Source organism: Falco biarmicus (genome assembly GCF_023638135.1).
Source record: "Falco biarmicus isolate bFalBia1 chromosome 13 unlocalized genomic scaffold, bFalBia1.pri SUPER_13_unloc_1, whole genome shotgun sequence".
In the NCBI taxonomy this organism is placed as follows: Eukaryota; Metazoa; Chordata; class Aves; order Falconiformes; family Falconidae; genus Falco; species Falco biarmicus.
The window spans coordinates 88,941-102,233 of record NW_026611656.1 but is presented as its reverse complement, the minus strand read 5'-3'; the positions used below and the strand labels follow the sequence as shown (position 1 = coordinate 102,233).

The 13,293-nt window shown below is 61.9% G+C and overlaps 1 protein-coding gene across 1 annotated transcript; it reads right to left on the bottom strand.

The window, feature by feature from the left end:
* Positions 1-539: 539 nt before the first annotated feature.
* On the bottom strand, positions 540-12,399 carry VAV1 (vav guanine nucleotide exchange factor 1). Its single transcript, XM_056325863.1, is given in 29 exon segments — positions 540-752; positions 830-978; positions 1,597-1,711; positions 1,831-1,918; positions 2,019-2,135; positions 2,843-2,874; positions 3,051-3,116; positions 3,536-3,672; positions 3,772-3,817; positions 3,938-3,961; positions 4,968-5,064; positions 5,718-5,819; positions 5,931-6,040; positions 6,319-6,451; positions 6,829-6,914; positions 7,247-7,333; positions 7,885-7,953; positions 8,083-8,178; positions 8,392-8,488; positions 8,759-8,796; positions 8,798-8,866; positions 9,370-9,438; positions 10,269-10,358; positions 10,444-10,552; positions 10,678-10,743; positions 11,010-11,068; positions 11,153-11,269; positions 12,195-12,326; positions 12,328-12,399. Coding segments are annotated over 29 exon segments (2,526 nt in total). The 3' UTR covers positions 540-698.
* Positions 12,400-13,293: the final 894 nt, after the last annotated feature.

Sequence of the window (13,293 nt, the reverse complement as noted above, 5' to 3'; positions counted from 1 at the left end):
TCTGGCTATCTGAGTCTTGGAGACATGGACCCCATGGTGTCACACCTGCCCAGATGTATGGGTCCCTTCCTGGAGACGTGGACCCTGTGGTGTCACCCCTGCCCAGACCTTCCTGGAGACATTGACCCACGGTGTCAACCCTGCCCAGATGTATGGGTCCCTTCCTGGACATGTGGGTCTCTTCCTGGAGATGTGGACCCCGTGGTGTCACCCCTGCCCAGACCTTCCTGGAGACATTGACCCATGGTGTCAACCCTGCCCAGACATATGGGTCCCTTCCTGGATATATGGGTCCCTTCCTGGAGACGTGGACCCCATGGTGTCACTCCTGCCCAGATGTATGGGTCCCTTCCTGGAGACATTGACCTGGTGGTGTCATCGCTGCCTGGACGCCTGGGTCCATTCCCAGAGAAACCAGCTGCACAACCTTGACCTCATTGCCCGCCTGGATACCCGTGTCCCTTCCTGGCAAAAACAACCCCGTGGCCTCACCCCCCACCCACGCCTGGGTCCCTTCCCGCAGAATCCAACCCTGCAGCTCATCCTTCTCCTCTTTTATTGTCCCTCCTAGGCAGGAAGAGACTTAAATTAATATGGGGGTGTTGGGAAGGGTGGGGAGGGATGCGGTTGCCTCTGGGGTGGGGGGACACGGGTGGTGGGACACAAGGTAGTGGATGGGATGGGGTGGGGGTCCATGGTCAGCAATATTCTGAGTAATCTTCCTCCACGTAGTTTGCGGGGAACCATCCAACCTGAGGGAAGATGGAGATGCTGGGAGAAGGCATGAGGAGCTTTTTGGGGGGACACTGCGGTGGGGAAGGGGCCATACCCGCCCATAGATTTCTCCTTTCCACCAGCCTGGGTGGCCTTTCTTGCTGAGGACACGGATGATGTCACCTTCCCGCAGCGTCAGCTCCGTCCGGTCCCGGGCGCAGAAGTCATAGCGGGCTTTGGCTGAACCAAAGCTGCGTACGGCTCCTGGGGAGGGGACAACATGGACAAGGGTCACTCCCCGTGTCCAAGTCCCCTCCATCTGGTCCTCGTGGCCATTTGACTGTCCCAGGGTCCTTGCCTCAACCCATCCCTTGGCCATCTCCACTGACGGGTCCCCAGAACCCAGTTGTCCCCCTTGGACCCATCCCAGCTTGTCCCTCCTGGCCATTCATTCCCCCTTGACTCATCCCATCACCGATCTCTCATCCCACCTCTTGGCTGTTACCAACAACTTGACTCCATGGGACTCATCCCATCACCGATCTCTCATCCCACCTCTTGGCCATCGGCAATGACTCGACCCCATGACTCATCCCATCACTGATCTCTCATTTCACCTCTTGGCCATCACCAAAGACTTGACCCCATGACTCAACCAGCCCCCTCATCCTTGTCCCTTCAGCTTATCCCACTCAACCTGTCCCATGGTTGCTCCTCTCCCTTGGCCTCAACCATTCCCTTGACTCATCCCTTGGCCATTGTCCTTGTCCCATCCCTATGACTCAACTGTCCCCTTCAGCCTGTCCTGTCGACGATGACCGAAAGAGGAGGACCTCACCATGTCCATCCCCCCCCACCTCCATCCCATCTCCCAGGTCCTACCGGGTGGCCGGGGACTGGCCCGGCTCTCTGGCTCCTTGAAGGGCACCACCAGTGCCGTGTCAAGGGCTTTGAAGCAATCCTTGAGCGAGCTACGCTGGTAGAACTCCACCAGCTCCTGTGGATGACATGGTCAAGCCCTGAGGTCACTACCAGCCCTCAACTCCAATGTGGGGAGGACCCAAAAATGGGGATCGGGGATGGGGGGAGGGCAGAGAAGGGGGTTCCAATGCTCACCACCAGCCCCTTGAACGCCTTCTTCTCGGTGACACGGTAGAGCCCCTCTGCTGTCATCACCTTGATGTGCTTCACCTCCCCGTGGTACCTGGTCATGGGGACATGGTGGGTCCCCTTGGGTTCAGCCAAGGAACGGTGCCCCCCCACCTTGTCCCCTCCCCCACCCTGAAGGTGTCTCTGGTCCCTACTTGATGCTGATGGCAAACTCGCCGGCGTCCTTCACCCGTTGTCGCACCAAGAAGGCGCCGTCAGAGCGGAGCATTAGGAGCTGCTCGGCTTCCCCCCGCTCCATGGGACCAGCATACCTGGGGATGGTGGGATGGGGGTCCTGAGCCATCCCCTGCCCCTCCCCGGGGTAATCGAGAGGATTTGGGGAGGGGGGGGGAGGCGAGGGCTATGGGTCAACCCAGGGAAGGATTTGGGGTGATCACAGCAGGGCTTGGAAGAAGATTTTGGGGGCCCTGATGCCAAGGGGGTGACCTTGAGGAAGGATTTGGAGGGGGGCAGGAAGGATGGGGAGCTCCGGGAAGGATCTGGGGTGATCCCAGGAGGGATGGGGGACCCTGAGGAAGGATTTGGGGGTCCCTGGGGAAGGATTTGAGGAGAGTCTCGAGAAGGATAAAGGGTTTGGGAAGGATTTGGGGGGACCCTGGAGGCTACGGGCTGCCTCTGGAGAAGGATTTGGAGTGACCCAGGAGGGATGAGGGACCACAGGAGGGATTTGGGGGCCCTGTGAACTATGGGGTGACTGCAGGAAGGATGAAGGACCCCCAGGAAGGGACCTGGGAGGTCCTGGAAGATTCATCGTAAAGTGACCACAGGAGGGATGGGATGAGGCTGAGGGGAGATATGGGGTGACCCCAGGAAGGTTGTGGACCCCAGGGAATGATTCAGGAAGTCCTGGGGGCTCCAGGGTGACCCTGGGGGAGGACTGGGGAGATCCTCAGGGGCTATGGGAGCCCAGAGGAGGATTTGGGGTGTCCTAGGGACAACAGGGGGGCTCAACACCGACCAGGGGTAGACTGAGAGATCCGGCAGCGGCACCTGGGGGAGAGAAGCAGAGTTGGGGATCAAGGAGGGGACAGCAGGTGACTCCTCTGAGCCCCCTCCCCCCCATATCCCACAGACACCCCCGCAAATCCCAGGGGACTCCAAACATCTTGGGGACATCAGGGTGGGTGTGGGGGCTCCTGGTGGTGCTTTGGGGTCCCCATACTCACGCAGATGAAAGGTCTCACAGCTGCACAAGGGAACCAGCCCAGGTCACCGTTGGCCACGTTCCTGCCCTGGGGATGAAGGGTCATGGGGCCAGGGGGGCCACAGGGGTCCCCATGCTCCTCAGGAGGCTGGAAGGACCGCAGGGGTCCAGCCTGACCACGGGGGTCCAGTCCCATCATGGGGGTCTGGCTCATCTCCATTGTGGGGTTTTAGGATGGCTATGGGGGTCCAGCCCCATGGTAGGGGTCCAACCCAACCATGGCTCCCCAACTCATCGTGGTCTAGCCCATCATGGCCGCTGTGGTCTGAGCCCACCATGGGGGTCCAGCATGGACCTGGAGGTCTGTCCCAGCCCATTGTGAGGGTCTATTCCAGCATGACCATAATGGTCTGCCCCCTATGGTGAGGTCCATCCCAATGTGGCCATGGTGGTCTGCCCCCATAGCAGTGTCCCATCCCAGCATGACCACGAGGATCCCATCCCCACCTGCCACCAGAGCTGCTCAGCCTCGGCCACGGTGACCTCCACAACGTCCCCGGGGCTGAGGCGTAGGGCAGGACCCAGGGACCCCGGTGGTGGTGGGACGCCGCTGTAGGGTTGGTTGGCCTCCATCTTGGGCAACCCTGGGAGGAGAACACGTGATGGGTGGTGGGGGGTGTCTCCACCCAGCCATCTGGGGCACGGGCACCCTCCTCCAACGTGTGGGTCCACGTTGTCCTCACCCAGGTCTCCCCGCTTCTTCTCGGGGCTCGGCCGCTGCGACTTGTTCTGGGGAGCAACGAGACCCCCCGTTAGTCCTGGGCGGGTGGGAAGGGGCACGACCCCCCCGGGGCCTCCCCACGCCCAGTTTTGGGGCATTTCGGCCCATTTTCCACATTCTGGTGTTACCTTCCTCGTGCCAGAGCCTGAATCTGTGGGGTGAAAGAGGAAACGCTTATTACTGGGGGGTATTTAACCCCTGCCCTAATTAATACTGATTAGGTGCTAATTAGGCTCCTGTGGGGTTGGGTGGACATCGTTAGGGCATCCCATAATGCCCAACTCCACCTGGGCTTGGGCCATCCCTGAAAGCCCTGTTCCACCCAGGCCAGCCCTATCCCACAATGCCCTGCATCGCGTCAGCCATCCTGTATCCCACAATGCCCTGCATCGCGTCAGCCGTCTTGCATCCCACAATGCCCTGCATCGCGTCAGCCGTCCTGTATCCCACAATGCCCTGCATCGCGTCAGCCATCCTGTATCCCACAATGCCCTGCATTGCGTCAGCCGTCTTGCATCCCACAATGCCCTGCATTGCGTCAGCCATCCTGTATCCCACAATGCCCTGCATCGCATCAGCCATCCTGTATCCCACAATGCCCTGCATCGCGTCAGCCATCCTGTATCCCACAATGCCCTGAATCGCGTCAGCCGCCCTGTATCCCACAATGCCCTGCATCGCATCAGCCATCCTGTATCCCACAATGCCCTGCATCGCGTCAGCCGTCTTGCATCCCACAATGCCCTGCATCGCGTCAGCCGTCCTGTATCCCACAATGCCCTGCATCGCGTCAGCCGTCCTGTATCCCACAATGCCCTGCATCGCGTCAGCCATCCTGTATCCCACAATGCCCTGCATCGCATCAGCTGTCTTGCATCCCACAATGCCCTGCATCGCGTCAGCCGTCTTGCATCCCACAATGCCCTGCATCGCGTCAGCCATCCTGTATCCCACAATGCCCTGCATCGCATCAGCCATCCTGTATCCCACAATGCCCTGCATCGCGTCAGCCGTCTTGCATCCCACAATGTCCTGCATCATCAGCCGTCTTGTATCCCACAATGCCCTGCATCATGTCAGCCGTCTTGTATCCCAAAATGCTCCACTCCCCATCCCATGATGCCCCACTCCCCCACTATCCCATGATGCCTCTCACCCAGCGCCGCCCCTGCCGCAGGTCCCCAGTCGCCCCAGACACTCCTTGTGCGCGGGAGCCCGGCACCGGCTGCAGCGGTACCCCTGGTAGAACGTGCCCCTGGGGGAACACCAGGACACAGGGGGACATGGGGTCACGGTCAGCACGAGGGGACACCTGTGGGCCCCCTGCACCCACCTACCTTGGCCCACCCGGGGCTGACCCAGTCCTAGACCCCCTGTGGGCCTTGGGCCAATCCAGTCCTTGGCCCACCAGGTTCTTGGCCCATGTTGGCCTTGGCCCCACCAGGGTCAACCCACCTTGGGTTTAGCCCCCTCAAGGATTGACCCAAATTGACCTTGGCCCACCCCAGGGCTCAACTCCCCCAGGCCTTGACCCACCCAACTCTTAACCCATCTGGTCCTCTACCCAAGACTTGACCCACCTTGGCCTCGAGGCCACTCAGGGCTTGACCCACCAGCTTTTTGACCCACCCAGGCCTCCACCCACCCAAGACTTGACCCGTGTTGGCCTTGGATCACCCAGGACTCAACCCGCCCAATCCTTCACCATCTCAGACCTTCAGCCACCCAAGATTTGAACCACCTTGGCCCCAACTCACCCAAGGGCTTGACCCACCAAGATCTTACCCCACCTCCAAACACCTACCTGGGGCCTCCCCTTCTCCCAGAGCCCCAAAACCCCACCTCCCATGTTGCTCTGTCCCCCATTGTCTCACTAGGAGAGTGGGGGACATGATTTTGGAGCCCTACCTCAGCAACATCTGGCAGGCCCTGCAGGACGTGGTGTCCTCAAAGGAGAACATCTGGAAGTCATGCCCGTCAGCCAGGGCATGCTCAGGGAAGATGTTGGAGCTGGCAAGAGGTGGGGAGACCTGGGTCTGGTGGAGGCAGTTTTCCCCCCACCCAGGGCCACCCGGCCCCCAGTGGGGCAGGTCCCCCACCCCTGGGTGCAGGGACACCTACAGGGCCATCTCGAACTGCTCCAACCACTTCTTCTTCAGCTCACAGGTCTTGAAGAAGAGCTCGTAGCCCTGCAGCCCGGCTGTGTCGATGAGCAGGAAGGTGTGGGTCCACTGTGGGCATGGGCAGGGCTCAGCAGTGCCCCAACACCTGGGGCCACTGCCACCCAGATGTCTGGGGCCACCAAGGACCTCCTTCCTGGGGCCACCAGGCTCCAGTATGTCCCACCAAGGACCTGGACACTTGGGTCCACCAGGCCTCAATAGGTCCACCAAGGACCTGGACATGGGTCCACCAGGCCTCAGTAGATCCACCAAGACCTGGACACTTGATCCCACCAGGCTTGGATGCTTGGGACCACAGGGACCTGGACACCTGGGTCCCAGGGTACCTTCTTGCTGTCACGGGGGCTGAGGCCACTGTCCCTCAGTTGGTAGCTCTGAAGGTCCACGACGTCTTTGGCCTCGTAGGAGTCCCCACGGCGCTTGCAGATGATCAAGGCCTTGTCCAGGAGGAAGCCGTACCTGGGGACAATGATGAAGGTGACATGGGGTTCCCAAGGCCACCATGTGTTCCTGTGGTGATCCCATGTCCCCATGAGTGTCCCCATGGTGTCTTTGTGGTGTCCCCAGGTTCCTGTGGGGTTCCCATGTCCCCGTGAGTGTTTCCATGTGTGTCTCCATGGTGTCCCCAGGTTCCTGTGGTGTCCCCATGTCCCAGTTGGTGTCCCCATGTGTGTCCCCATGGTGTCCTTGTGGTGTCCCCAGGTTCCTGTGGGGTTCCCATGTTCCCATGGTGTCCCTGTGGTGTCCCCAGGTTCCTGTGGTGTTCCCAAGTCCCAGTGGGTGTTCCCATGTGTGTCCCCATGTGTGTCCCTGTTGTGCCCCTCGCCTTGTCCCACCTGTCCACCTTGGAGCGCCGCTCGGTGCTGGAGACCTTCAGCTCTCCATCGATTTTGGGGCGTCCGAACTGCGCCAGGGACTGTGGCTGTGCCGGACATCAGCAGGGACACGGGGGACACAGGGGGGACATTGAGGGCAAGGACACAGGGGGGACACGAGGAAACTGAGGGCGTATGGGGGGGCCATGGAGGATATGGGGATTTGGGGGGACATGGGGTGGTCCCAGGGAGGCTGGAGGGGTTTGGGGGGGGCGGAGGGACCCCACCATGTCATGGAAGCAGAGCTGGACACTGGGGAGGATTGGGGAGGGTCTGGGGGTGCAGGGGGAGCTGGGACAGTTTGGGGGTGCCACAGGATGGTTGGGGGGGGGCTGTCCCAGGAGAGGGTGGGGAGGGGGTCGTGGGGGGGGGTCCCCACCATGTTGTGCAGGCAGAGCTGGACACTCGTGAGCTGCTTCAGGGTCTCGTTGTCCCGTTTGACCTCATTCACGCACTGTGCCAGGTCCTGGGGGGGCCCCAGTCAGACACCCCCAACCCCCACGGTACCCCGGGGATCCCCTCATACCCTCCAGCCCCCCTGATCCTCAAATACCCCTCCAACCCCAGGGACCCCCTCAGGACCCCCCAGATCCCCCCCTCCGGCTCCCACATTTCCCCCAGCACCCCCAGACCTCCCAGGGCCCCCCAAGAATCACTCAGGACCCCCTAGAACCCACTGGGAGCCCCTCAGGACTCCCCAGGGACCCCCATGACCCCTTTTAACCCCTCAGGACCTACCCCAAGACCCCCAGGGGTCCCTCAGGAACCCCACAGGCACCCCAGGAACCCCCCAAGACCCCCCTGAATCTCTCCCCTCCCCAGAACCCCTAAGATCCCTCAGGATCCCACCAAAAGCCCTCCTAGAACCCCTCCAAGACATTCCATGAGCCCCTTAGGAGCCCCCAAGACCCCCCCAGAATTTCCCAAGACCCCCTCGGATCCTCCCTAGGCCCTCCAGGCCCCCCTAACTCTTCCAAGGACCCCCAGGACCCGCCCCAGCACCCCCCCAGGACCTACCCTCATGGCATCCAGGGCCACCCGCAGCCTCTCCCTCTCAGCTGGCTCTGGGGTCAGCTTCACCAGCTCCTGGGGGGTCAAGGTTGGTCCCCCCAGCAGGGACCCATGTGTCTGGGACCCCCATGTGTACCCCCTTGATGGGACCCAAACTTCCCCCCCCCCCCCATCCCCCCACCTCAGGGACCCTGGTGAGCAAACCTGGAGCAGGAGATGGTACTTAAGCACCCGCTGCATCGGCACCATCAGAAGGTCCCGAAGGGAGAAGCGCCCATTGTTGGCTCGTTGGGAGCACTCCTGGGGGTCACAGGGGGTCGTGGGGGTCACGGGGGGTCATGGGGGGCCATGGAGATTGGGAGGGTCATGGGGACATGGAGGAACACAGGGTCATGAGGGATGGGAGGACACAGGGGGTCCTGGGGAGGAGGGTGTCTGGGAGGGTTCCAGGGGGACTAAGGGGGTCCCAGTGATCCTGGGGGGTGTCAGGGGGTCCCAGGCATCCGAGCCCACCTGCAGCTTCATGCGGAGGTCGGTGTTGGTCGCCAGCTGGTCCAGGCGCCGGGCGGCTGCTTCCACCTGGCTGCAGTAGCGGCCGTAGAGCAGGAACCTGCAGGGATGGAGAGGACCTGAGTGCACCCAAAGCCACCCAAAGCCACCCAAAGCCACCCAAAGCCACCCAAAAGGCAGCTGTAATCCGACCCGAACTGGGCCAAAGTCAGAGCTGGTGCTGGACTCAGGATCGGGCCCAGAATGGGTCCAAAACGGACCTGAAGTTGGACCCCCAATGCCCCCCCAACCCCTCCAGGACACCCCCCATTGCCCCCCAGGACCCCCAATGCCCCCCCCATTTCCCCCAGGGTCCCCCAATGGCCCTCACCTCTCTTTGTATGCGAGGAAGAGGGGGGGCAGACCCTGCCCCCCCCCCAGCCCCCCCCAGTGCCCCCCGCAGCTCCCCCAGGAAGAGCCGGTGCAGCTGCAGCAGCTCCTGTGTGGCAAGGGGGGGGGGTGGTGTCACCCACTGAAAGAGGGGATCCCCCCCTCTGGGACCCCCTACTGGGGTTACTGGTGGTTACTGGGAGCACTGGGAGGGATTACTGGGTATTTCTGGGAGCAGTGGGGGGGGTCGCTGGGGGTTACTTTGGGTAGTGGAGGGGTTACTGGGAGCAATGAGAGGGGTTGTGGGGAGCACTGGGAGCCCTGAGGGGTTACTGGGAGGAGTGGGACAGTTTAATGGGCATTGCTGGGGGCACTAGAAGAGGTGACTGGGAGTAGTAGGAGGGGTTACTGGGAGCACTGAGCGGGGCTATTGGGAGCCCTGGGGGCTACTGGAGTAGTGGGAGGGGGCATTACTGGGAGCAGTAGTAGGGGTTATAGGGGGATGCTTCAGTTACTGGGAGCACTGGGATGGGTTACTGGGAGTACTGGGATGGGTTACTGGGAGCACTGGGATGGGTTACTGGGAGCACTGGGATGGGTTACTGGGGTCACCTCAACGTTGATGAAGATGCTCTCGAGGTCTTGGGGCTGCAGGAAGTGCCGCAGCGGCCGCAGGAAGTGCTGTGGGCACTGGGGTTACTGGGAGCACTGGGAGGTGGCTCCGAGTCCACTGGGGGAACCTCCCTGGTGCCCCACGTCCCTTCCTCATGTCCCCAATGTCCCCCGCATCGCCATCTCCACCTGTGTCACCAGTGTCCCCAAATCCCCCACATCTCCCGTGTCCCAGTGTCCCCCCATGTCCCCCATGTCCCCCTGTCCCCCATGTCCCCAATATTCCATATGTCCCCCCGCCCTCAATGTCCCCTTATTTCCCCCCATGTCCCCTCACATCCGCCATATTCCCCTACGTCACCAATGTCCCCCATGTCCCCCATGTCCCCCCATGTCCCCTGCATCCCCTGTATTGTCCCATGTCCCTGGTGTCCCCCCGTGTCCCCCCACATGCCCCGGTGTTCCTCACATCCCCAGTGTCCCCCCATGTCCCCCAATGTCCCCCATGACCCCTGTCCCCTTATGTCCCCAATATTCCACATGTCCCCCCCTGGCCCCAATGTCCCCCCTTATTTCCCCCATGTCCCCCCACGTCCCCTCACATCCGCCATATTCCCCTATGTCCCCCATGTCCCCCGTGTCCCCCATGTTGCCCATGTCACCCATGTCCCCTGAATCCCCCATATTGTCCCACACCCTCAGTGTCCCCTCCATGTCCCCTGCATCCTCCGTATTGTCCCATGTCCCCCCCACATCCCCAGTGTCCCCCCCATGTCCCCAATGCCCCCCATGTCCCCTGCATCCCTCATATTGTCCCACATCCCCAGTGTCCCCCCATGTCCCCCCACATGCCCCGGTGTCCCCCACATCCCCAGTGTCCCCCCACGTCCCCATCCCACCTGGCAGATGGACTCGAGGGTCTCGGTGTACTTCTCCTCCGTCTGCCTCAGCTCCTGGATGCAGCAGAGCCTCCTGTCCACCTCCACCTTCTGCGGAGACAGTGACACCCAGGGGTCCCAGGGGGGTCCCAGGCATCTTGGGGGGGGGTCCCAGGGGGACAGGGGGGACACCCACCATAGCCGGGTGGGGCTCCACCCGCATCAGGTCCTCGTAGATGTCATCGCCATCATCCCCTTCGGCTTCGACACAGTCGTAAAGGTCATCGTCCTCCTCTGCTGTGTCACTGTGTGGGGACAGCTCAGTCCCCCCTTAATGCCCCCTACCCTTCCAGTACCCCCACCATCCCCCCAGTGCCCCCCCTAACCCCCCCCAGTACCTCCCTAACACCCCCCAATCTGCCCCACTCACTCGATGAGGTCAGAGAGGCCGCTGTAAATGTCATCGTCCCCAACGCAGTCCTCAGTAGGGAAGGGCCTGGGGGGTGACACACAGCCCAGAGACCTGGGTCCCTCGGGGACTGGACACGGGGGTCCCTTGGGGAGGGGGTCCTGGACTCCTGGGTCCCTTGGGGACCGGACACAGGGGTCTCTCAGGGAGGGGGACTAGGACACCTGGGTCCCTTGGGGACCAGACACCAGTGTCCCTTGAGGAGGGGGTCCCGGACACCTGGGGTCCTTAGGGACTGGACACGGGGGTCCCTTGGGGAGGGGGACCAGGACCCCTTGGTCCTCTACACTCACGTGAAGCCTTTGCTCTGGGCGATGGGGGTCCAGGAGAGCGTTGAGAGGGTGTCGATGACCTGGGGACAGAGAGGGGACAATGGGGAGGGAGGGGTGACAGCGGGACACCCAGGTCCCCCCTGGGGTCTGACCTCGGGTCCCACCTTGCCGAAATCTTGGACGTCGAAGAGGTCGAAGGCGCCGAAGAGCCGGTGCTTTGGGAGCCCGAACTTGTCGGCGCAGGCGGTCAGGAAGGTGCGGATGTTCCTCAGGCACAGGAACTGTGGTGGCATCGTGTCACTGTCACCAGCACCAGCACCGTGCCACCCCACCAGCACCCCCCCCCATTGTCAGTGCTATCGCCACTGTCGCCCCTATCGTCACTGTCACCATCACTGTTACCACCACTGTCATCCCCACCAGCACCATCAACCCCCATCATCTTCCCCCATTCGTCACCATCATCGTCACCACTGTTGACATTGCCACCACCATCATCTCTGTCACCAGTGCTGTCATTGTCACTGTCACCCCCATCATCCACATCACCAACATTCACTGTCACACCCATTGGCACCATCGCCACCATGACTGTCACCATCACCACTGTTGGCACTGTCACTGTCATCCTCCTTGGCACCAGCACCACAATCATCATGTGATTGTCACTGTCACCAACACCACCATTGTCACTGTCATCCTCGCTGTCACCACTACCATCATCAGCACCATCATTGTGGCCATGGTCATTGTCACCCCCATCATCGTCACTGTCACCCCCAACATCATGCTCATTGGACACTGTTATGGTCACCCCCATCATCACCAACATCATCGTCATCACCACCACCACCATTGCTGTCACCCCCATCATCGTCACTGTCACCAACATCCCCATTATCCCCATCCTCACCATCCATCATTGTCACCATCAACGTCACCACCAACCCTCTTGTCACCATCATCGTCATCCCCCACTGGCACCAGCATCACCACCATCATCACCAGCCGCGCTGTCACCATCACCACCATCGTCCCCACCACTGTTGCCACCACCCCCATGGCCATCACCGTCATTCACACCACCCCTCTCACTGTCATTGTCACTGTGATGGAACCAGCACCCCCGTACCCCTTCTTGGGGCAATCCCCCCTCCAGTTACCCCCATCCCCACCCCCCTGGTGGGTGTTTGCCCCCCGTCGCACCTGTGACATCTGGGGCCGGGGACAGATGTCGCGGGGGGGCACGGCGCGGGGCAGGAGGGCGTTGAGGAGGTGGCAGAGCAGCACCCCGTCCCGCAGCGCCTGCGCCAGGTCCCACACCTGCCCCCCCGGGGCTGCTGGCCCGGTGCCCTGCGGGGAGCACCCGTGCCGCCACCAGCCAGCGGGCACACTGCCGCCACGCCTCCATGGTGCAGGGGGCACGGGCGGCACGGGGGGTCCTGCTGGGACCTCCTGGTGGGGTGGGCTCTAGGGTGGAGTCAGGGGAGGTGGGTCCTGGGGGGACCGCGTCTGGGGAGCAGCCAGGGGAGGTGGTCCTGGGGGGGATAGTGTCAGGGGGGAGCAGCTGTTGAGGTCCTGAGGAGCAACCAGCGCTGGGGAGGAGCTAGTGGAGATGAGGTTCTGGTGGGGCCACGCCTGGAGATGAGGTTCAGGTGGAGATGAGGTTCAGGTGGAGATGAGGTTCGGGTGGGACTGCTCCTGGGGAGGAGCTGGTGGAGTTGAGGTTCTGGTGGAGATGAGGTTCTGGTGAGATCACTCCTGGGGAGGAGCTGGTGGAGATGAGGTTCTGGTGGGACCACTCCCGGGGGGAAGCTGGTGGAGATGAGGTTCTGGTGGAGATGATGTCCTGGTGGGACCACTCCTGGAGAGAAGCAGCAGCAGAAGATGAGATCTTGCAGTGCAACCACTTCTGTGGAGGAGCTGATGGAGGTGAGGTCCTGGTGGGATGTCTTCTGCAGAACAGACAATGAAGATGGGTCTTGGTGGGACCACTGCTGTGGATGAGGAGCAGAAGACGAGGTCCTGCAGTGCAACCACCTCTGGTGAGGTTCTGACAGAGGTCAGGCCTTGATGGGAACACGCCTGGTAAGGAGCTGATGGAGATGAAGCCTTGGTGGGATGACTTCAGGTTAAGGATCTGATGGAGAAGAGTCTTTGCTTCTGTGGAGGCTCCTACAGCAAGGGCGGGGGGGGGCGGGTCCAGACCCCCAGGAACCACAACGGTTGAGGAGGAGTCGGTGGCGATGGGGCCCGGTGGCGCTGGCCTCCTTTCTGGCGCACCTGGAGTGCCGATGGGCTCCTT